This window comes from Culex pipiens, chromosome 3, assembly GCF_016801865.2.
Source record: "Culex pipiens pallens isolate TS chromosome 3, TS_CPP_V2, whole genome shotgun sequence".
In the NCBI taxonomy this organism is placed as follows: Eukaryota; Metazoa; Arthropoda; class Insecta; order Diptera; family Culicidae; genus Culex; species Culex pipiens.
This window is the reverse complement of record NC_068939.1, coordinates 39,379,751-39,404,500: the sequence shown is the minus strand read 5'-3', so window position 1 is coordinate 39,404,500 and position 24,750 is coordinate 39,379,751. Positions and strand designations below refer to the sequence as shown.

The following is a 24,750-nucleotide window of genomic DNA, read 5'->3' as shown; positions in this document are numbered from 1 at the left end:
TTTAGAACTCACATGAGCTTGCGGGCCAAATGTGAAAAATTACGTTTTAACAACCGTCGTGGCGTCCGACACTTAATTGTTTTTTTTTTTTTGTTCAAAACAAATCAAAATTTCACATTTTTCAGTAAAGAGCATTAAAAGGACGTGCAGATGAACAACTCAAAATATTATTGAATTTGATAATTCGTAAATTGATCGAGAATCGATCGAAAACGGCTTTACACTTCGCGCTTAGAACCTTATGAAAACAAACCCGTGATTCAACAGCAGATTTTTTTAATTTTATGTGTTTTACAATATTTTCGTGGACAAAAAAATTATATTTTTACAGAAGTTTTGTTCAAAAAAGCTTCGAATTAATTGGTTTAAATTTATTAAAATCAATAAAACCAAAAAATGGCCAACACAAAATATCCATAAGATTTGCATTGCAATTGGCATACCGTCAGTGGGGGTGACTATGGGTCAAAAAACGATACACCTCTCGAAATTTCTTAATAACAAAAACAATTTAAATAACATCAAAAATCTTTCAACGTTGATTTGTTCTTAGATAGTTTACTATTATTTTCCCAAAATATGGTGGATTTTGATGAACACTACCTTAAATGCCAATAGTTTGAAAATTGACCCAATCTCACCCCTTTGAGGGGGAGACATTGGGTCAAATGAAACTAAAATGATGCTCAAATACAACGATATGGTAAAAACAAGTCATCCAACAGCGTTTCTTGTTCGAGGGAATCGTATTGACACGCTACAATGTTTGAAGTGGAGATTTTCAAACATTTGGGTAGTTTTCGAGCAATTCTAACAAAAATATTAGACAAATGATTTTTCGAGAGGTCATTTTTGGCCAAAATCGTACCCCAACTTTAGACATCTGCCAAAATAACAGGATTTGTTCTAGGAACGAGATTTTTTCAGCGGAGTCATCTTAAGAGGGGGGTGTAGGGGACACACAACCCCTTTAACAGAATTCAGTTTCATTGAGAATAACCTTAGAAATGGTAAAATCCGTAAAAATCACTTTGACTCAATCTCACCCCCCAGACCCAATGTCACCCCCACTGACGGTACCTCAATAAACATTGAAATCTGAAATAAAATATTTTAAGAAGGGGTTTGTATAAAATGTATAATTTTATTTTTAAACAAGGTATAATATAATGATAAATCGTTGCAAAAAGATTTTTCAACAAGTATTCCTCTGATTTCAATAAAAAATAAATATTTTCTGCCTGAATAAGACTTTAATCAATTAGTCCATTTCATTTCCATTAATCCTAATTTCATGAGTTCGTATCCCGAGGTGAAAATTTTCTAAGTGCAAAATAAGTTTTTGACCCAGCCCCTGAGAGATTACTATGGAATACCTGTTTTTGCTATTTTTACAGTTTCCTACTTTAGTCAAATTTGAATGTTTTATAACTCATTTCCAAAAATCTTTGATGAAAATTTTGATGAAATAACAATTTTCAATCACATTCAAACTTTCGGATAAAAGCATGGAAATGCTTAAACTAAAACTAAATTTTAAAGAATTATAAAATCAACTAACAGATGGGTCAAAGGGCCATTTTACATGATCTTTCAAAAAAGGTCCGCGGGCCACAAAAAATCACCTCGCGGGCCACGTTTGGCCCGCGGGCCATACTTTGGTCACCCCTGATCTACATCGAATCTCCGCCATTACAGCATACCGTCCACTGCCCTGATGCTCCCTACCAATCTCCGGCTTTGATTCTAACTACTCATAAAAAGGAAAGTCATAGTTGAGAAAAGGTCAATGCGGATGGAGAGCAAATCGAGCTCAGTATCCCCTCACAAAGACTGATATGTAGTAAGTGTGAAAAAAGCAATGAAAAATACAAAGAAAGCCAAGTAGAAAATTGAAAAGATAGTATGTCTATGCGGATGGATCGATGATCCAATCACAAGGACAGATAATAGGGAGAGCAAAAGAAGAACAGAAAATTAGGAATAGGAAATAGTCAATGCGGATGGAGAGCAAATTGAGCTCTGTATCCCTAAACAAATTAAATACTTAAATTAATGTATTTAAAGTATATTAACAATAATGAATATTCTATATCACAGAAATAGCGTTGAGTTTGTGACGATAACTTAGCGAATATGCGTCAGATTTGCAATGTCAAAAAATGCAATGCGTCATATCCATACAAATCTTAAAAAAATACAGTAGGTTTGAGTGAAAAAGGGAAAAAAATATGAAAATAATCAAGCAAAATTAAAAAAAATAATTTTGTTTCGAAAGATGAGATGAGCAACTTTCTTTTTTTTAACACAAAACCTCTTTTTCTTCAAATCTGTTTGTTCAGTTATTTGAAAATGCTTCGAAGTTTAGATGATAGTAAATTATTTTTTGTTTCATAGCATTTTGCATTTGGTAATTTTTACGGGCTTTCGAAAACAGGTCTTATTTATTTTCTGAATATTGGCCCATTTTTGTTTACATTTAGCACTCTAACTTTGCTTTTGCTTAACCAAATTTGATGAGATTTAGGGAGATGAGTCTATATTCTACACAGGGTTACCATGTGAAAAATCTGGTAAAGTATCTTATAAAAATCTGGAAAACATCTGGCAGACGAAAATCTAACAAATTTGAATGGTGAAGGAGAGAGAGGATATATATTAATTCAAAAGTTTGTAGAGTTCAGATGGTTCAACTGATTTTATGGCTTCAAAAATATTAAAATTTTCAAAATGAGCATAAAGTGAAAAATCTGGCAAAATCTATCAATATCTGGAAAAGAGATTCTCAGATTTATCTAGCAACCTGGCAACCCTGATTCTACATGAACAGCTGCAACTTCAATCACCGTGAAAAATTGTGCCAGTTCAAAGTTTTGGTGCTCTGTAGTAACCATAGACGAAAGAGGGTTAAAGTTTGCTGAAAGCAAATACATACGTTGGTTCGAAATAGCTTGTTTTTACCAAAATCTGTTTGTTCCTTTGCAAGAAAACATCTGTTAATGATGGAAAGTAAATGTTGTTGTCGTCAATAATTGATACCAAATAAAACTGGGCTCCGAACATGTTTTCTTGAGCCAGCCAGTGCCAGATCATCGGACAGCGCGCAACGATGAAATTTTTCACTCTTCTATTTTTGGTGGTAGCCATCACCACGACGGTCAGTGCGATGGAACATTTTCGTCCCGGTAATCGTAGATACGATCGCGGAAGCCACACTAGGGACACTACCGGCGGCGATTCTAACGGCGAGATAACGGATACGGTTGTGCCGATCGTACCAGGTCCACGTGATAGACGCTTGCTTCTTTGATAAATTTCAAGGGTTTGAATAAATCGTCGCTGTCGTGCTAACTTACCGCACGTGCATTTTGGGTCAAATTGAGTTAAGAACGCAATTTTGTGCAGCTCACAATGCCTCACCTTTTGACTTTCATTTCAATCCTGAGATGTTCAATAAAAATCGAAAAAAAACTCCTTGCATTTTTGTCTTTTTCATATGAAAGAAGTTTCAATATTGTCGTGTTATCTTGACACAGCCTAAAAATGTATCTATCGCGACAACTAGCCAAAGGGGTTTCAGGTCAAAACGCGTTTGACACACGTACAAGTCCGACTACCGTAAACATTTGTAATTATAGCTCGCGACTTCGGCAACCAAATTCAACCAAACCTCGGGATCATGCACAGAATGGTCAACCAGACAAAACGTGTTTGTTATTGTTTACGTTGCGTGCTTTGTTCTTGAACAAACATTGAAACGCGCATTTCTCGGAACGTCTGTTTGACTTTTAAAAACAATTGTCACTCACCTTCATTGTTGGTGCTGCTGTAGGACGGCGGCAGCAGCGGCGGCTTCTCGTCCTTGAGTATCACCGGCGACTTGTTGCCGATTTCCGGCTTCTCGTCCAGCTCGTCCTGGAATATCACCGGGATGCCCTTGGTGCGGAACGATTTGCGCTCCTCGTCGGTGCCTAGAATGGGAACAACGGCGGAAGTAGGACCAGCGGACGTTGCGAGGGGTTGGAAGTTGATATATTCTTCGATTATTGGACAATGAATTAGACCTTTCACCAATTGAGGGGGGATGTTAGTATGATGGGCTTGGGATTCCGGCGTACTTACCGAGTTCCATCTTGCCGGTCAGCCGTCGCCGGTAGAGGATGCACGCGATGATGGACGCGATCAGGAGCATTGCTAGGATGATGACCGCGGGTAGGACGAACGTGAGCAGGTAGTCGTCCTTGGCGATTGGCGGCGGGGCAGCCTTTTCGGGCTCGTTGGTCGCGTGGATCGGCGTGTCGTAACCCTGGCAGGTTCCCACCGGAATGAGCGACACGTTTAGCAGGCCAAACTCTTGACCTAGGATTTCTCGTACCTTGGCACGGATCGTCCCGTCAGGGTAGAGCAGAATGTTGCGCAGCGTTTCAATCTCCTCGTCCGGACAGCGTTGATGTTGTCGATAGAGGGTCGTGTTGAAGAACGTAACCTGGACATTGCCGGTGTGGTGGATAGTTCGGACGTTTCTAATCTGGATAAAGTTAGTGTTGGCGTCTCCAAACACTTGCGCGAGTCGTTCGATGAAGCGACGCTGGGCGCTGGCGATGCTGAACTGCTCCTGGGGCGTTTCCAAGGTCAGTTCGAACAGTACGCTGTAGTCGCGCTTGATGTGGGCCTGGTGGACAACCACGACAAGGGCGTCCGTGGCGGTGAGACCTTCACGATCTTCGGCCATCTAGAGGAGGGAAAACGGCTCTTAGGACAAAGTTATTTGTCAAAATTTAAGTAAACTACTCACCAGCAGGTACTCCTTCTGTCCCATATCCGCCGTCCGGGGCACGCCGAAGAACTCGTGGTTCTTCGCGTCAAACTGCAACCAGTGGAACTGCTCCAGCGGATTTCGCTCCGTCGTCAGCAGCTTCAGCTTAAGATCATTACCGTCCTCCGGATCGTAGAAGGTGTCCGCCGGAACCTTGTACACGAGCAGGTGACCCACGGTGGCGTTGACCCGATCGACCTGGTTGCGCGTGGTCGGCGCAAAGTTCTTCGTGGCGATGGTCTGCGTAGGCTTCACCTTCGGGATCGTAGGCTTCAGACACTGGCCAATCTGGGCACCTTGGACCGACTTGACCAGGATTTCATCCTGATACACATCGTTGAGCGCTTTCTCGGTAAGTTTCGCCACCAGTTTGTCGAGTTCCTCCTCCGGGCAGCGATCCTTCGGCAGGGTTTCGTTGGTAAAGACAAAGGTCGCCAGGTTCGGATCCTGGATGCTGTTACGCACCTCACGGACGACAACGTGCGACAGCGTGGCATCTCCCAGCACTTCGGCGATTCCACGAATCACCTTGATCTGCCAATCCACGTTGCGCGGGAACTTGCGCTGCAGTCGGAGTGCCAAGCTGATCTCGTGGTTCACACTTCGGTGGGACTTGTGCTGCTGCACGGAAATATCAACGGTTTCGTTGACCGACTGCTCGCCGGAATCGGTAGCCCTCAGAATGTAGTGCCACTTGGAGACGTCCTTCTCCAGCGGCAACCCGTAGATCTCCCGACCCTCAACGTTGAACTGCAACCACGAGTTGGTCTTGAGCGGATATCCGTGCGAGTCGAACATCTCCAACCTCAAGTTGTTGCCATCTTCAGTATCCAAGAACGTGTCCAGTGCAACCGGCAAGTTGAACACCTTTCCGGCGATGATTGCCTGCTTGGGGATGCGGTTCTTGATGATCGGGAACAGGTTCGAGGGTTCGTCCAGCTCCGTCGTGGAAGGTTGCGTTGAGGTGGAAGTGGTCGGAGCGGGAGTTGTGGTCGTGGGGGCTGGCGTGGTGGTCGTTGTGGTTGTGGTCGTTGTCGTCGTGCTGGTTGAGGACGGAGTGGTGGCTTCCGTTGTGGGAACCGTTGTTGGGACGGTTGTGGGAGCTGGACTCGAGGGCGTGGCTTCCGTCGTTGAGGGCTAAGAGAGTGAAAAAATTGTTGTTATAAAATGATTGATTTTTCCTTTTTTATTGGAGAACTTTTTTTTCCTTAATTCCAAAAAGCAATTTAACATCATTCATTGAGTCGTGCATTCAAGACACCAAATTATTTGAGATGATTACTCTGAAGATTTCCAAAATTTGGTGTCAAGAGGAACTATAGTTCAAAAATCGAATAGAACCGCATGATTGGTCAAACAATGTTTCAGTATTGAAAATTTTACGTTGAAAACATTGCTTATTTGATTGAGAATCTTAGAGAATTTTAGGGAATTTTTAAGAATTTTAAGACAGTTTTAGAGAATTTTTGAGATTTCAGAAAAAATTGAAGAGTTTAAGTGAACTTTCAAAAATTTCAAAGAATAAAAAAAAAAATGGATTTTCGGTAATTTTAAGATTTAAAGAGAATTTTAGGGAATTTGAGGTCATTTAAGAGAATTTTTAAGAATATTAGAAAATTTTAGATAATCTAATAGAATTTTAAGGCTCTGGAAGGCATCATTCCAGATCGGCCATTTGGCGGCCATCTAAAACAAACAGAAAAACATTCAAATCTTGATTCAAAATGTATCACACAATGGTTCTTTGTGTTGTTTGTAGAAGCATTTTACATAACGTGATTATTTTTTCATTTCAATTTACTATTTCTGGACACTGAATTCAGAACCATCATTGACAGTCATTGCCCCAAGAGTGAAGGACACCTTCTACGACCTTAAGACAATTTTATAAAATTTTAGAGATTTTTTTTGAGAATTTTATGAGAATTTTATAGAACTTTATCTATATCTATATATCAGAAAATTTTGAAGTTTTAGGAGAATGAAAGAAAGAAATGTTCAGAAAGTTTTAGATAATTTAAGATTTTTTTTGATAATTTTAGAGAATTTTAGAGAATTTACTCAATTTAGGAAATTTTAGAGGATTTTAAAAGAATTCCAAAGAACTCCAGAGAATTTTAGATAATTTTAAAAAGCTGTAAGAGAATTTTAGAGGATTTCAGAAAATTTTGAAGAATTTTAGAGAATTTCAGAAAATTTTGGATAATTATAAGAAATTTTTTAAGTATTTCAAAAAAAATGCAGAGAATTTTAAATATATTCAAGAGAATTTTGAAGAATTTGAGAAAGTTTTGGAGATTTTAAGAGAATTTCAAAAATAAGAGAATTTTCGAGAATTGTGGTGAATTTCAAAGATTTTTAGAGAAATTTAGAGAATTTTTAAGAATTTTAGGGAATTTCAGAAGCTTTAAGAAAATTCTAGATAATTTTTGAGAGTTTAAGAAAGTTTCAGAAAATTTGAGAAAGTTTCAGATAAATTTAGATTATTTTTTTTTTAGTTTTAGAGAATTTTAGTGAATTTCAGAGAACTTTTGAGTAAATTCGGGAAATTTTAGGGGATTTTAAAAGAATTTTAGAAAAATTTTATGAACTTTAAGAAAATTTAAGACAAATTCATGAAATTTCAGAAAATGTTGGAGAATTCAAGAGAATAAAAAAAATGTTTCAAGAATTTAAGTAAACGTCAAAAAAATAAATTTTTCAAAAAGAATTTTAGAGTATTTTAGATAATTTAAAGGAACTTCATTTTTTGAAAATTTTAGAGGTTTTGAGGATTTCAGAAAATTTTAGAGAATTTTAGTGAATTCAGAAAATTTCTATGTAAATTCGAGAAATTTAAAAATAAATTTAAGAATTTTGAGAGAATTCAAAGGAATTTTAGAGAATTTTGAAGAACTTTAAGAAAATTTTAGAGGATTTCAGAAAATTTTAGAGAATTAAAAAATAGAGAATTTTTAAAAATATAAGTGATTTTCAGAGAATTTTAGAGAAATTTATATTTTTCAAAAATAATTTTAGAGAATTATAGGGAGTTTTAGCAATTTAAGATAATTTTAGGGAAATTCAGAAATTTTCAGAAAATTTTAGAGAATATTTGAGAGATTGAGAAAGTTTAAGAAAATTTTAGAAAGTTTCAGATCATTTAAGAAAATTTTTGATAACTTTAGAAAATTTTAGTGAATTCCGGAGAAAGTTTAAGTAAACTCGGGAAATTTTAGAGAATTTAAATTTTATTTAAGGAAATTCAAAAGAATTTAAGAGAATTTTAAAAAAAACTTTTAGGGAATTTTAGGGAATTTCAGATTTTTTTTTGAAAAAAATAGAGAATATTTGAGAGTGTATGAATGTTTCAAAAAATTTAAGAAAGTTTTATATAAAATAAGGTTTTTAAAAAGATTTTTTGAGAATTTCAGAAAATTGCAAAAAAAAAAAAAATGGAGAACTTAAGAGAATTTTGAAAAAAATAAGATAATTTTAGAGAATTTATGTGAATTTCAGAGAACAAAGAGATTTTTAGAGTATTTTGGAAAATTATGAGGAATTTTAGAGAATTTGAAGAATTTCAGAGAACTCCTTATGAATTTTGATGAATTTTTAATAAATTTTAATGAATATCAATGCGTTTTAATGAATGTTAATGAATTTTAGAATCTTAGAGCTTAAGAATTTCGGAATTTTCGAAGCGTCAAATATCGAAAATCTGCTCAGCGGTTTTTCGGTTCCAAAGAATTGATATTCAAGCCGAAAGCAAACCCTGTAGCTTTCTCTAGGTAGAAAAGCAAATTGAAAAAGCCTAAAATCTGAATGCCATATCCGAATAATGTAAAAATGTGTTGCATACAAGCATTCGTGGCCTGAACTTTGATCTAGAGAATAAATTGTGGGGGAGGGTTTTAGCCTCAAAAAATGAATCGGAAAATCACTATTACTTTTTCCAAAATTTGGCTTGTTGTGACCAGGGCTTAACAAGCAAACTGGTCAGTGTGGCCAGTTTTGTTGACTAAATTTTGAAAAATAAAAAATCAAACAAAATGCACAAACCTCCGTGACGACCGGTGGCACCACATTGCCGGACTGGGCCGGCACGGTCGCCGCCGTCGTCGGTTCCTCGTCCAGCTCATCGTCGTACTCGTCGTCGTAGTTTTCGTAGTCTTCCTTCTCCTGCTTCGGCGGGTTCACCATCGGCGAGCTACTTACGGTTGGCGGTGTGGTGGTGACCTGAATGATTTAATTCAAATTTTGAATTTGAATGAAAAATGGAAAATATTAGTTTCAAGTGTTGGATTGAACTTGGAAAATAAAATTTCGAAATTATATTGCGCATAAAAAATAAAAAGCCCGAAAAAGCGGAATTTAGTTGTTGTTTTTGGTAATTAAAATGAAACTAAGTGAAATGATAAATATGTACTGAAAAAGAAGGGACTCCAGAAGCGTTAAACCAAAATGAAGTGTTTTACGATATTTACACAAACCAGGGTTGTTAGATTGGCGTATTTTGTACAGTAAAAAAAAGTAAGGGAAATAAAAACTTTTTACAAAAGAGGGCAAAAATAAACCAAAAAGTGGCAGCATTTTTGTTGTTGTTTTCAAAATTAATTTGGTGCATTTAAACTTTCATTTCCGCAAAAAGCTTGTAAAAAACTCGGCAGTTTGCAAGAGCGGCTAAAAACTGTCAAAAGCGTACTGTTGTTTTGTTTTGTTTAGCCTAACAGCTCGAGTAGTTTTTTTTTTTTCTGGTGGTGTTTGATCAAACAAAATAAAACTGGTGTCTAACAAGTCGCTACTAGAGAGCCTGGAGCTTATTAGAGAACGGACATCTGAAACCAAAAGTACCAATCGAAGCACGAGAACTGTCAAACAGAGGTACCAATCGAGCATAAGACAAAGGATTTTGCTCGATTGGTACCTCCGTTTGACAGTTCTCGTGCTTCGATTGGTACTTTTGGTTTCAGATGTCCGTTCTCTAATAAGCTCCAGGCTCTCTAGTCGCTACCTTCGGTTCTGTGGTAGTAGTGGTAGCAGTGTTGCTAGTTTCAAACACACTAACACTGCTGCTGCTGCCGGCGGCACTGTTTGCGGTGGTAGTTTCCACAAACGCCACACGTGGCGCCACTGTTTCCGGTTCGAGCGGTATCTCTGACTCTGTGACTGTTTCTACTGTTGTTGTTGTTGATGGTGTTGTTGTTGTTGGGGGTGGCAATGTTGTTGTTGTTGTCGTGGTTGTGCTACTCGTAGTAGGCGTCGTGGCGACCGTCGTTGTCGGCTCCGTCTCCATGACAACCGTGGTTGGCACCACCGTGCTGGTGGGAATGCCGGCGGCCACTGGAGCCACCGAGTTGGGCAGCTCCGTGATTATGACCGTATCTCCGTACTCTTCGTCTTCGTTGGCTTCCTCTTCTTCGTCCTCCTCCTCGAGCACTTCGTTTCGGGCGATTTCTTCGCCAAACAGTCGCACGGTTGAGGTTGTCGTGGCAACGTGATGGCGGCCATCTTCCGGCTGGATGCCGGCGATCGAAATGGAAGGCATGGCACTGCTGCTCGGCGATGCTGGCAACACTGGCTGATCTTCGTCGTCGGGCGTTGTCTGTTTGTGTACACACGGAAGAGTTCGAAGTAGGTGGGGGGTAACAAGCGGAGCGGTTTCGTTGGGGGTAGTTTTTTTTTGAGGTTATGGTTTGTTTGTATTTTGTTTTAGGTTAGTTTTGTTGATCAGGCCGCGATCGCGATGTTGGTTGTTGTTAACGGTTCGATTTCGGGACGTTCGGAGTTCGACGGGGAAGGTAGATAGAAGTAGTAACAGGGGGGAATTGTTATTGAAACGTTGCTTTCGAGGGGAATATTTGGGTAGCAATACTTTTGAGTAATTGAGTTCATAGATATGTGGGAATACTTTAGGTTTATAAAATACAGCATTGAGGTGTTTCTTGTATAGTACAGTACTCGGCATACGGGGTGGGGTGGAGCAGAACAAGGTGGAAGGTGCACTTTTCATACAATAAATACTGTGTGTGAGTGAAGTTTAGGTGGCAATCCAGGTGTAATTCGGTGTTCAGTCTTCGAGCAGAAGCGTGCTTATTAAAAATATAAATAAAAAGTAAACAAATGCATAACAATAATACATGCGACATGCTTGTTTCGAATGTGTCAGATACTGTTTTCGTGTCTGCTTTGTGCGGACGTTCGTACGTCATGCGCGTAACAAAGTTTTCAGTTGTTTTAGTTGATTTTTCGGCTGTTTGTTGAAAATCAACAAATGCTCAAAATGAGCGCAGGTGCGTACAAAAAAGGGAAAAAATCATGCAAAAAACTAAAAATTTTAATCGTGCAGATGATCGCAGAAAAAAAAAGTTGAAGTTGTGCTTTCTTACTTAGTTAATAAAATAAAAAGTAAAACTATACAAGGAAAGCTAATTTCGAAAAGCTCACAGCGAAAAAAAAGTGGGGGACCTTTTGGTGCGAATTGAGTGCGAATATTGTTGACTGGGAAAAGCTTTTTTTTTGCAGATAAGGTAAACCTGTACGATTGATAAGGCGGCTGCAGAGAACATGATTATTTTAGGACATGTTTTTATTGGGGAACTTTGGTTGTAACACAGACTGGAAAAATGCAAAGCGATTTAAGGCGAGGGTTTGCTTTGGAGGTGCAGAGGAATATAATTTTAGATTTCTGGAAATATTCTGGGACAACAATTTCATTAGGGTTGTTGAAATAAAAAAAAATATTGTAGAATTCCTTCAGCAGAACATGTGTACAACGAATTACAGTATTTAAAAATATGTTGTCAGTCTTTTAAACAGGAATCTAATAAAAAAAAAAAAAACACTGAAAAAATATCGCACTTTATATTCATGCTATTTGCCACCGGCGATTGCATTTACGTAATCGGGTCACCGATTTAATTAGTTTTGTGTGCTTTTCCATTCGTTCTACAATTTTTCCCCGAAATCGATTCACCACTTATGTAAATAAAACAGCCCCCCTCCCCCTAGGGGTGCACGTATTTGTTTATGATTTTAATTACGAATTGAGTTGGAAAAAATATCGTAGAAAAAAAAAACGTGAGTGCACAAGTGATTAAATGTGCAGGAACACACCATTCAAACGTTTTTTTGCTCAATATAAAAATAATGCAAAAGTGTAAACACCTAATAGGCAAAAAAAAAATTCTCCCCATTCAATCGAAGCCATTAAATTGAATATTGAATGGGCCGACGGGAGTAGCTTTTTTCCCTGCCCCAGTGTATCATGTGTCATTTGCTGGTTGCCTTTTTCTATCGACACCAATTGTAGACGGGGGGAAGAAAAAGAGGGAGAGCGAGTGGTGATTTATTCTATATCATTGAATCGGCTAATGCACTCCACAAATGGAAACTTGCCTTGCTGGGAGCTTTCATTGTTCAAAATAGAGCTTGACAGGTTGCTTTCGCATTCAATAATTAGACTGTTATGGTGAAATTTAATGTTGTTGATGGCTTTTCAAAATTCAAGATTAAATTTAAATTGAAATTCCACCCAAAATAATCAAAACAACCAAAACAAACCCAGGCTTGTCACACGTCTAGAAAGGGAGGGTGGAGCTTATGAATAATTTGATTTATGTCATATACACGGTCATACTTTTTCCTTCACCTCTTCCCCCCATCCCAGATGAAGGGGCGGCCAAATAACGCATTTTGAAAGCATTAGGACGAGTGTATCAAAAACTCCCATTCGCAAACAGAGCGCACGCGGTGCTCTGGCCATTTCAGATAATAACGTGCCGCTCTACCTCGTTGGCTGGAGCACGAAATAATGGCTCTTAAATGGTCATTTTCGCGAAAAAAAGAAGCTTCTATTTAACTGCTCAACGAAAGTTCAATGCAGCACGGAAGATTCACCCAAAAGCTCCATGAAAAGCATGGCTGAAAGCTCATGCGATTGAAGGATCGACTTCATTGTTAAATGAAAGCTCAAAAAAAGCTCAACCGAAAGCTTTGTCAGAATATAAATAAGAAAAACTTTTAATCGTGTCCTAAAACAAACTATCTTTGTACTTCTATAAATCTTATTGTAGAAAGAAAAATTGAAAAGTTTATCTGCTGAAAACTTAACAAAAATGTTAGATGCATTTGAGTTCACTTAAATTAATAAAAATAGCACTATTTTCCCAACTTAACTGAGTTGATTGAGAAGCTAATTTCTGATCGATTTGGTGTCTTCGGCAAAGTACTGATAAGGATTATTAAGGAAAAAATAGACACGCAAAAAATAAATTTGCTGCTTATTTTTAACTTTGCTTTTTTACGATATATCAATTTTCAACAATCTTTCTTTAATAAATTTTTGAATTTTTTGATGTATTCTAGGGGACAAAAAAACATATGAGCCATTTAGAAGAATGAACAAAAATGTTGCCGCCGAGTTATAATTTTTAGAAAAAAAAGGTTCTCGAGAAAAACAATTTTTTGGCAAAAATATGTTTTGACTTAAGTTTTCAATGTAAAATAAAATGTGCAATTAAGAAGTCCATTCCAGATTTTTTGATGAAGTGCAAAAATTCAAAATAGAGTCATATAAAATTTAATTTTAACTGAAAACTTACGATTTTCGTTTTTTTAAATAGTGTCCATGATTGTCTATTAATGAAAATATTTTTTTAATGGTTCACAAAATGTCCAATAAAATTGCCTTGGAGACATAGTAGATTGGAATTCTGGTTGCTGAAAAACAGCTAATAAAAGAAAATGTCTCATCCAAACATTCCCACAACTTCCTATGCCAATATCTCAGAAATTAATGGTCTAATTTTTAAATGTTAAAAACTTCAACATTTGTAAACTTTTATGATCTCTTCAAAAAAAAAAAAATATTTAAAGAATTTTGGCTCCTTCAAGAATATTTTCAGGAATGAACGTTCATGAACACTATTCTAAAAAATCAAAAAACGGGAGGGCTATATCTTGAAAACGGTGCACTTTATCAAAAAATCTGTAAAGTTCTTCTTGATTGCAAATTTTACTTTACAAAAAAATTGTTTGATCAAAATGATTTTTTTTTTCAATAAAAATAATTTTGTTCAACAAAAAAAATCATAACTAGGCGGCAAATTTTTTGTCCAAACTCAAAAGTTTTGGGGAAAAAAATATCAAAAATTAAAAACTACTGATTTTTGGATTTTTGTCCGATGCAAATATTTTTCAAAGTTTTTGTCCCTCGGCTCTGGCCCTGGGCAAAGGGGGACAAAAAAAATGAAAGATTTTATGAAAACAAAAAAAAAAATGCAAAAAAAAAACTTTTTGCGATGCTAAACATCGAAAATTTCAAAAGATTTTTATATAAACTCAAACAAGCTTAAGGGGTACATGTAGAAAATCACAAAATTTTAAATTACAGAATATTTGTTAAATCCACTCAAAGGATGATTATTAATCACTCTTGAAAGTTTCATGAAGATATTTCATGATTAAACTGAGTAAGAGACGATTTAAGCTCAAAATTTTGCCATGCGCGAAGCGGGTTGTCAAACTTTGTTGGTGTTTTTCTCTAAACCCCGAGTTGATTTACGGGTGCCACGATATCTCGAGATGGGAAGGACCAAATTGGCTGAAATTTGAGGTGAAGACTGTCAAGATGTATGCTTTTTAGAAAAATACAAAAATCAAAAACTTTTGGTTTTTTTCATGAAAAACACAAAAATATTTTTATCTCTTTTTAAAATAAACTTTTTGAAAATCGGGCTTTGTCATGCACACGGAATCGGTTTAACGAGTCTTCACCAAAATTTGTAGCCAATTTGGTCAAGACAGTGTTGAGATATCGTGGCACACGTTTTTTGAAATTGCTAACTTGAAATTGCTATATCTCGGCAATGGTGCAACCAAATGTCTTCAAATTTGATTTGTTAGTAGGTGAAAATGTATATTTTAATGCCCTGATAAAAGAATTCAAAAAAGTTGAAGTGTGTGCTCATACTAACCTCCGACTTTTTGCCGATATACATGTATGTAACCCCTTAAAAATGACTCTAAACGCAGGGGAATGCATTTTAAATTAATTTCAGCTGATTGCACATAAATTTCCATTGAAATTTAGAAGTTTTTTTTTTTGAAAAAAGGGACGTGTACCTTTATTTTCTGAAAAGTCCTTATCAATACCTACAACTTTGCCGAAGACACCAAATCGATCAGAAAATTCCTCCAAAAGTAATTTCCAATATTTACGTACCGTTTTTGCATCTACAGCTGCCACAATTGGATGGAGACTTGTATGGGCGAACTAACGACGCAAAATAACTTTTTTGAAGAACTTCACAAAGTTTGAACCAAATCCAAAAATAAAATCCATTTCCGATTTTGGTGGAGAATTGCTCAAATTCTTTTAAAAATGAAGTGCTTCTAAAAATGGAATTTGACGAATTTTTAGATCGAATTCCGTCTAGATGTGGGGTTGGGTCTTTGAGAGTAAAATTCAATATAAAAAATATACAAAATATAAAAAAAATCAAATTCTGACTGTCAAAATCAGTTTAGAATTTGGAAAAACTAATATTTTAATGCAATCTCCATTGAAAGTCCTTATGTTGGTTTGGGACTATCTAATTAAGTCTAAAAGCTTTAATTTTCAATTAATAGTTGAGCTTCTCTATAACCTCAACTAAAATTCTACTGAAAGTTTAAGTGGATACAATATTTCAATCTTTTTGCAGCGACATTTCCTCGCATTTGTTCCGCTTAAGTGACCGTGCAACAAATTCTCGCCGCCACTCGACCGAGCTCGAAATGTGCGCGCAATGCATTGAATAAATTTGCTCTCAAAATAGGAGGTAATGATATATGTCAACTCACCCCCTCCCTCCCCTTTCTGTGCAAACTTTTTAAATCACAGCCTGGCGCCAGTTTAGTGTCCAATTAAATTATGGAATTAAGCGAGTTTGGCCAGCGCTTTGATTGGCACAATTTGAATAAATTGTTGCAAACGTTTTAATCAATTTAACTAGCCGAGTTAAATCGTGTCGTCCACTAAAAGTTGCGACGAAAATTTTCCCCACCGAAAGACAGAGAGACGTCGTCGGATCCAAACACGCCCAATCTATCACTCGCCAACTCCCACTTGGGGCATTTGACGTGCTTGGCAGATGACAAAATCTAGGTGACGCCCCCGTGTACTGGAAATTTGTTCTCCAAAAGATCGAAAAAAAAAGAAAAAAAAGGATCGCGAAAGTCAAACAGAACAAGCTTAACTTTTTGCCCACTGGCACACACACACACACACTTGTGGGTTTGTGGACCTTCTCCAAGGATTGGTAGAGGAACTTTTAAAGTTACTTTTCGTGAGTTTTCTTTAGGATTTTTTAAACTTGAGTACTTTAAGAAATGAGGCACCAAGCGTCTCCATCAAAATGCAATATTTTTAAATTTAATGGAGATGCATGGTTTTTAAGACAATTGCATTGTTTTTGAAAATGATTTACGAGTTTTTAGTTTATTGCAACACAAAAACAAAGTAATCTTCAGACGTTTTAAATCAAAAATAAAAAGAAGCGAAGACACACTTTTTTAACAGACAAGGCAAAGCAAAATTCGGTGTTTTTCCCTAGAAAAAAAAAGAAAACATCGGCGAAGGACCGAAGCACAGCGAATTTATGTCCCGTGGACAAAGGGCAACAAATATGGACGCCTCTCGAATTTGAAAAGGTCTGTACAGGAAGAGGTGGGAGGCAGAGATGGAAGCATTCTGGCGTGCAAAGTGGATCCTTCAAACGAAGAAGTTTAAGAAAGAATAACACGACAAGAAGGAGAAAGTTCTTTTCAGCGGAAACGTGAAATTTTGTGTGTGTACTGAGTGTCACGGGTGTTTGCTTAGGGTGGGTGCTGACAAATTTGTTGATTTTGTGTAACTGTTTATGTTTTATTAGTTTTAATTTTTTGTACAACAATTTTCATTTTTTTAAAATTTCATTATGATTGAGAATGTAATAACATTTTTTTGATGGTAATAAAGTTCAAATTGTTGATAAAATGACAACCGCAGAAAATTTTAGGTTTAAAATTTGAGCTTGGAAATAATCTGGATGGATTCAATATTTTATTGAACTTTTATTTATTTTGAAAATTCATACATGATTTTTTTTAAATATCCCTTTTATTTTTTCACCGCAATAATAAAAAACTTTCCATTTGCATCAAAAATGTCCTATATTTTCTAACGCTCACCAAAATATTGTCAAATTTTAAATGCTAATATTACAGTCACTGTTGGCCCATTTCTATTAATGATTTTTTGGTTTTTTTTAGTCTATTTGAAAAAGCAGTTATTTTTTATTTTGAATCCAGTTTATCTTATCAAAAGTGTTTAAAACACTTAATTTTATTATTTTTTTCAAATTTTGTTCACCGGTAAATTATCATATCTATAACATTTATTTTCTGGGTGAACGTAAATTATGACTATTTTTTTCAATAAATGATTGGAGATAGAAAACCGAAAAAAAATACTTTTCTTTTTATCCCAATAATTTATTGGACATTGCATCATAATGGTACAATAGAATAAGATTTATTCAGATGGTTCACGGCGTGTTTTCTAGAACAAACATTTCAAGAAAAAATAGTCATCATTACTGTCAAATGTGTCTTATAGGAAATTTTCTCAGCTTTCCAATGCTTCTAAGAGCGAAATGTTTCATCGGGAAATTTCTGAGATATCTATTTTTTAAGTTTTTTGTTTTAAATTCCTGTATTATTTATTTTAAACTTTGTAATAACTATTCTGGAAACTTGTCAAATGATGTTTTTCATGTGTCATTTACTCATCAAAATGTGCAAAATAAGGCAAGAAACAACTTTGGAGAAGGTTGCAAATCGCTAAATATTTTTAAAATTAAGTTTAACCGAGTTTTTGAATATATGAGATTTATTCAGAAATGAAAATCATAAAACCGTATTAATAATGTTTTTTTTTTTTGCAATAATTAAAAGATAATAACAAATATCATGTTTATGCTCGGATTTAGCTTGAATTGAACTGATAAAACCGATTTTTTTTGTTGCAAGTTTGAGATTAGTTAGGATATCACTAGATTTTTATGAAAAAAAATCATATTTCCTTAACCAAACATTAATCAATTGCATGGATACAAAATATGTTATATACTCAAAATTGAACTATAAATTACTGTGGCGAGCTTCAGGAGAAAAACTTTTCATGAGTATGAAATGATTTTTATAATTTTTTATTTTTTATGAAATGATCGAGGAATCAGCAATATTATAGAAGTCTTATCTTATCTTTTTAAAACGTTTTAAAAATACTTTGATGTATGTTTAAATAGTTTTGTAAGTTTTTTGTTTTAAATTCCTCTATTTTTTGTTGTTTTATTTGTTTGATTTATTCTGTTAAATAATATTTTATTTTTGTTTCAACCAAAAAATGTATGTGGCAGTGTTTTCAACATTCAGAGTTAAAACACACAAATTTTACTCCTACATTTAAATGCATTTTCAACAGTAATTTTTTTTTTCGTTATTTCATACACATGAGAATATGACTTTTGAACCTTGCAACAGTAATTGGTAGTACATTTTCGATTTTAAATCATCTTTTGGATCCATGTTCCCGGTTCATGTATGCTTTAAGAAGTATCATATTTATTCATAAAAATCCATTAATAAACTTAACAATCTCAAACCTGCAAAAAATCGATTGTATCAGCTCAATAAGAGCAGACGCGTGATATTTGTACACAAAAATTGTGTAATTATCTTTTAATTCTTGTAAATAATATTTTTAAGACGGTTTTATGATTTTCATTTTTGAATAAATCCCATATATTCAAAAACTCGGTTAAACTTAATTTTAAAAATGTTTAGCGATTTGCAACCTTCTCCAAAGTTGTTTCTTGCCTTATTTTGCACATTTTGATGAGTAAATGACACATGAAAAACATAATTTGACAAGTTTCCAGAATAGTTATTATAAAGTTTACAATTAAAAATAAAGGAATTTAGAACAAAAAACTTAAAAATTAGATATCTCAGAAATTTCCCGATGAAACATTTCGCTCTTAGAAGCATTGGAAAGCTGAGAAAATTTCCTATAAGACACATTTGACAGTAGCGATGACTATTTTTTCTCCTTAAGGTTGCCCAGAAAACACGCCGTGGGTTATTTAAAAGCAGGGGTAAAATATATAATTTTTAACTATTTCAAATGTAATTGACTAATGAAATGGTTAGTAGACTAAAATTTTAGTTGCAAACTTAAAAAAACTAAGGCAAGATTGTTTTTTTAAACTTATAATAAAATTCAAATAAAATCAGTAACAAAATAATTTTAATTATTTTTTTAACGTAGAGATCAACAATTGGTTCAGATATTAAAAATGAATTGAAAACATTTGATGTTTTACTTAAGAATTTCGGAAATTTAAAGAAACCATGTTCGTGGTGAATAATTATAGAAAAGTTCTTAAAATGCAATAGAAATGTTGTCAAATTTGTATTTTAAGAAGACTTTAAGGTAATTAGGTAAGGATGAGGAATAAATAGATATACTTATAAAAAATGATGGAAAATTATTTAATATATTTACATGCTGATATTTTGACTCTAGCTTTTCAATAGTGCTGTTGAAACATTTTTTAATTCTTCTAAATATGGTTTTCAGAACCATGGAATAATGTTGACCAATTTTTCAATTCTTTGAATTATTGTAGCAAAGAAAAATAAAGATTGTTCATATCCAAATCAGTATTTATTCCCTTTGTCAAATGTGACTTAAACTAGGGAATAATTTGACCAATTTTGTCAAATCATTATTTTGGCCATGAAAGGTTTCAGGTTTTCATTTTCTAAATTTTTGCAACGGTATATTCTATAATTAATAATTTTAATTTGTGTTGTTAAAGTGCTCTTAAATATTAATTTTAAGCCAGCTAGGATTTGTTATTTCCAATTTTTGCAAATTAATAAAAAAAACTTGAAAAAGTTATTTTTTCCATTTTTATGTTACGGGGTAACATTGATAGGATTTCAACTTATTTTTGGAATATTTTCGAACTGGTAAGGTTTGTCTAGGGATTTTTATTTTTAAAACATGTACTGGATTAGGCCACACCAGATCGGCGTACTATTTTTGGAAACAAGTCTTTTTAAGAGGCAGTATTTGTAGATTCTGCTCGGTTTGTTCTAGAGGTCGTATCGAGGTGCTCCGATTTGGATGAAACTTTCAGGGTTTGTTTGCCTGTACATGAGATGAACTCATGCCAAATATGAGCCCTCTACGACAAAGAGAAGTGGGTTTAAACGGGCATTGAAGTTTGAGGTCCAAAACACATGAAAAATCTTAAAATTGCTCGCATTTCCGTAAAACTTCATCAATTCCAACTCTCTTAGATGCATTCGAATGGTATTTTGAAGCCCTTCAAAATGTGCTATAGACATCCAGGATTGGTTTGACTTTTTCTCATAGCTTTTGCAAATTACTGTTAAAAATGGAATTTTTTAAAACCTTAATAATTTTTGGCAACAGCCTCCAACACTGATACTCCCATAGGTCAAAAGTTAGGGAATTTCATGGACTATAAGCCTACGGTATTAACTTTTTGGCCAATCGCAGTTTTTCTCATAGTTTTACGATTTTTCTAGAACATACATTTTACAACGTTAGTTTTTGCCCTGTAGACCAAGAAGACGGCACTTTTTGGTCTCAATTTTGTTATATTCGGAATCCTCGGACAATTTCACGTAAGTTAGAAGTATTGGAGTTGTAAAATTGATTGGAAAAATTGCCATTTAGAATGAATTAAAATATTTTTTAACAATTTGTTGGATTAGGAGTAAAACAGGTTTTCGCCTACTTGATACAGCATTTGACGTATTGATCATAGGGTAAATAAGATCTATTTCTTTTTTCAAAAATGTTTTATTTAATTATTTTTTAAATCAAAATTACAACTCCAATACTTTTAACTTACGTGAAATTGTCCGAGGATTCCGAATATGATGAAATTCAGACCAAAAAGTGCCATCTTCTTGGCCTACAGGGCAAAAACTAACATTGTAAAATATTTGTTCTAGAAAAATAGTAAAACTATGAGAAAAACTGCGATTGGCCAAAAAGTTAATACCGTAGGCTTATAGTCCATGAAATTCCCTAACTTTTGACCTATGGGAGTATGGGTGTTGGAGGCTGTTGCCAAAAGTTATTAAGGTTTTAAAAAAATCCATTTTTAACAGTAATTTGCAAAAGCTATGAGAAAAAGTCAAACCAATCCTTGATGTCTATAGCACATTTTGAAGGGCTTCAAAATACCATTCGAATGCATCTAAGAGAATTAGAATTGATGAAGTTTTACGGAAATGTGAGCAATTTAATTTTTTTTATGTTTTTTGGACCTCAAACTTCAATGCCCGTTTTACCCCACTTCCCTTTATCGTAGAGGGCTCATATTTGGCATGAGTTCATCTCATGTATAGACAAACAAACCCTGAAAGTTTCATCCAAATCGGAGCACCTCGATACGACCTGTTTCACATCGGTGAAAAACTCGCTCTTAAGTAGTGTTTAAAAAAATTGTTGCTTTGAAAGTTCTTATTTCGAAGACTGGAGCGACTGACTGTCAAATAGTATTGCATGTAAAAATCAAATTCAAGTGTTCAAATTTTATTTTTGCAATTCCACTGTGAAACTTTTCTTGTCCTTTTGGAGAAACGAAACGGCCTACTTATCCCTACCAAAAATAACAGAACAGAAAATTAACATCTTTCAATACCAACAGTAGTACTTTTCAGGACTGAAATGGGTGCTGAAAAGTTGAACTTTTCAACACTAGTATCGAAAAGTAACATTTTTCAATATTTTTTTTTGTTTGGAACGGTGAATTTACTTAACACACTAAGGTTGCTACAGTTTTAAAGAAGAAAAAATCAATGTTTTTGCTTAGTTAACTGAATTAATATACTTTTTATTAAAATTCATACACATTTCGGTAAATTTTTTGAAAAGTCAGAATCCTGCTAAATTTTTTAAACTAGTTTTGTTTACAATATTATCGATTCATATTGCAATTTAAACTGAATTAGCAGCAAAAATAAAATGTTTTTGCAACAAAATAATTATTTGCAAACTAATTTTATCTTCTCCTAGTGAAAAAATATCCAGAGAATCCGAAAGTGCATTGCGTTTTTCGAATCGAACTCATTTTCATTGAGAAAATCATGACACTTTTTAAACATTCAGTGATGGAATAATCGCGAAAAAATCAATTTCGCTTGCAAATTTTCTTCACCCGCGAAATAGAGAGGAGGCAAATCACGCAAAAGAAAATCGCTCCCGAAAATCTCCAAGAAAATCAATCTACTGATGATTGTTTGTGAATTTCCTTGTCAGCACCACTTGAAGTCATTTATGTCACTTTATTTACACACATTGCCCATCTACAAAATGTGACAGGTCATTTTTCGACTTGCAAGTGTAGCAGTAAAAAAGATGTTCCGTCGAATAATCAAGATGATGATTTTTTTAGATTCTTTTTACCGATCTTTCGAGCGCGAGAGAGGAGATTCGGATTTTTTCTCTTGATGAACATCCAAAGATTTTCTTTTGATGTTGATTATTCCATCACTGTAAACATTTTTTCAACATTTTTGAACTAAAATTTACTAACTTTTTAAACTTTCCAAAATTTTATGATTCCTTCTTCTTGAAGTACTTTGAACACTTCTCTACCACGGTCAGTATAATTCCGTACTATTCCGTACAGATTTAATTTGTACTCTTCATTTTGCTGAAAAATCTCAAACCTATCAAAGTCAAGGTCATACAAACAAAGTAAAGATTGGAAAATTAAAAATAAAATTTTAACGAATGAAAGTATAATTTCCCACTTTTAAGTTTAGCCAAAGCAAATATTGTTTCAAGTTTTTAACTCCCTTTCTCTTTCAAATTAAAAAAAAATAAGAGTACAATTTTATTTCTGTACCATAACTTTTTTGTTCTACAATTTTGAAAATTCGTCCTGAAATTCATTTTTTTAAAACACGATCCCTTTTTTAAATAATTTTGAAATTTAGGCAAGCTTCAAATTAATTTTAAATTCTTTTTTAATTTTATATTTTAATGTTTTTACTTATTACTTATTGTTATCATTATTATTATTATTATAAGAGCAATTCCAGCTCAAATCAGGATTTTTTCTGGTACTATTATACTCGACCCTCTCCGATTTCAATGAAACATTGTAGACATGTTATCCTAGGCCTATATAAGCCATTTTTGTGTATACGGAGCCAATAGTACTCGAAAATAACATTTGAGGAGCGCGTAAGGTATTTAAATATTTTTGTATTTTGTAATTTAAAAATTACTGTATCTCGAAGCCGTTGCGTCGTATCAAAAAAAGGTCAAAGACAAACTTGTATGATATTGGACGGACTTTCTGAAAAAAATACACAGAAACAAAAATACACACCACATCAATTGGATGTAAGGGCTCACAGATATAAGCTTAATTGCATTGCTAATAACTGAAAATAGAATATTTTTTTCAGTGTGGTAGAAACTAGGATAGTAAATTTGCTTACGTAAATATTAAAACGATATAAATCAAAAAGCTGCCAGAGACAAACTTATGGGAAATTGGACGAGCTTTCCGGTAAAAATATTTACGAGACTGAAAAACCAAGTCTGTCATATAGAAATTGCCAAAAACCACCAAAAAACCCGTTTTTTCAACATTTTTATTTTTAAAACCGCTGTATCTTCCCAAGGATTGGACATAGGACAATGGTCAATATGGAAACTTTTATGTAAAATTGTCTGGAAAATCGATTCCCACTACTGGTTTTTAAAAATTTTGACGTTTAAACCATTTAAAAAAAAAACAGTTTTAGTAGATGATTTTTGTATTTTTTTAGGAGAGACATACCACCCTGCATTTTTCGTCAGTTTTTTAGTAACATTTTAGGATATTTCCTCAAAAATCTTGAACGAAAAAAAATAGTGAAATCACCTTTATATTTAAGTTTTAGACTTAAAAATCAAAAAATCTCATAATAGTGGCGTGTTTTTTTCTTTCAGTGTATTTTTTTCGGAAAGCCCGTCAAATTTCCTACAGGTTTGCGTTTGACCACTTTTTGATACGACGCAACGGCTTCGAGAAACAGTAATTTTTAAATTACAAAATACAAAAATATTTAAATACCTTACGCCCTCCTCAAATGTTATTTTCGAGTACTATTGGCTTTATATACACAAAAATGGCTTATATAGGCCTAGGATAACATGTCCACATTGTTTCATTGAAATCGGAGAGGGTCAGGTACAAAAGTACCAGAAAAAATCCTGATTTGAGCTGGAATTGCTCATTAACAAGTACATTTTTAAAACATTTTTAAAAGAAATGTTTGCTAGTGAAATGTACAACTGTGAAAGGTCCACCCTAGTCATTCGCACCTGTCTCTTTACTAATCTAGATTTTCATAAATCTACACCCAAGCTTGTTTTTGTTGTTGCCACTGAAAGCTCTCGTCCAGCAACACCAAACGACATCAAAGTACATGTACAGTTAAAGGTGCCATTCTGTATGTGTGTGATGTGTGTGTGTGTGTGTATTTGAGACAATTGTGTGAAAGTGTGTTCTGTCGGATTTTATTTGTGCAACTTCCTTAGCTTAAGACACACATCGACACAAGAAACAGGACACCAACGAGAGACATTTTTCCGAGATTTGAGAGAGATAACAAGAAGGAGAAATAGTGTGGTGAAAAAGAGAAGTACAAGGGGTGGGGGCCGACTCCATTAGTGTTGAATTTACTTTGACGTTTCCGGCCCGAATGAGTTATTCCAGTTCGTCACGCGGTGGACCCCTCGTCGGCCGGGATGGGTGTGTGTGTGTTTTGTTCGTGTCAATTGCCGGCTACTTCGATTGAACGATGTCTTTGTACACGGCGGCTTA

At 34.6% G+C, this 24,750-nt stretch overlaps 1 protein-coding gene across 6 annotated transcripts in view; it reads right to left on the bottom strand.

The window, feature by feature from the left end:
- LOC120427035 (dystroglycan 1) overlaps positions 1-24,750 on the bottom strand; it is a 239,642-nt gene that overhangs the window by 9,144 nt on the left and 205,748 nt on the right. For 4 of the 6 annotated variants that reach the window (XM_052710793.1, XM_052710794.1, XM_052710792.1 and 1 more), the window contains 5 exons: positions 9,810-10,400; positions 8,858-9,034; positions 4,796-5,953; positions 4,123-4,732; positions 3,810-4,037 (listed from right to left, as the gene is read on the bottom strand). In XM_052710793.1, coding sequence (XP_052566753.1) covers positions 3,810-4,037; positions 4,123-4,732; positions 4,796-5,953; positions 8,858-9,034; positions 9,810-10,400 — 2,764 coding nt within the window. The remainder of the gene's footprint in view (positions 1-3,809; positions 4,038-4,122; positions 4,733-4,795; positions 5,954-8,857; positions 9,035-9,809; positions 10,401-24,750) is intronic. The other 2 variants (XM_052710795.1, XM_052710796.1) reach the window with 2 other exon arrangements.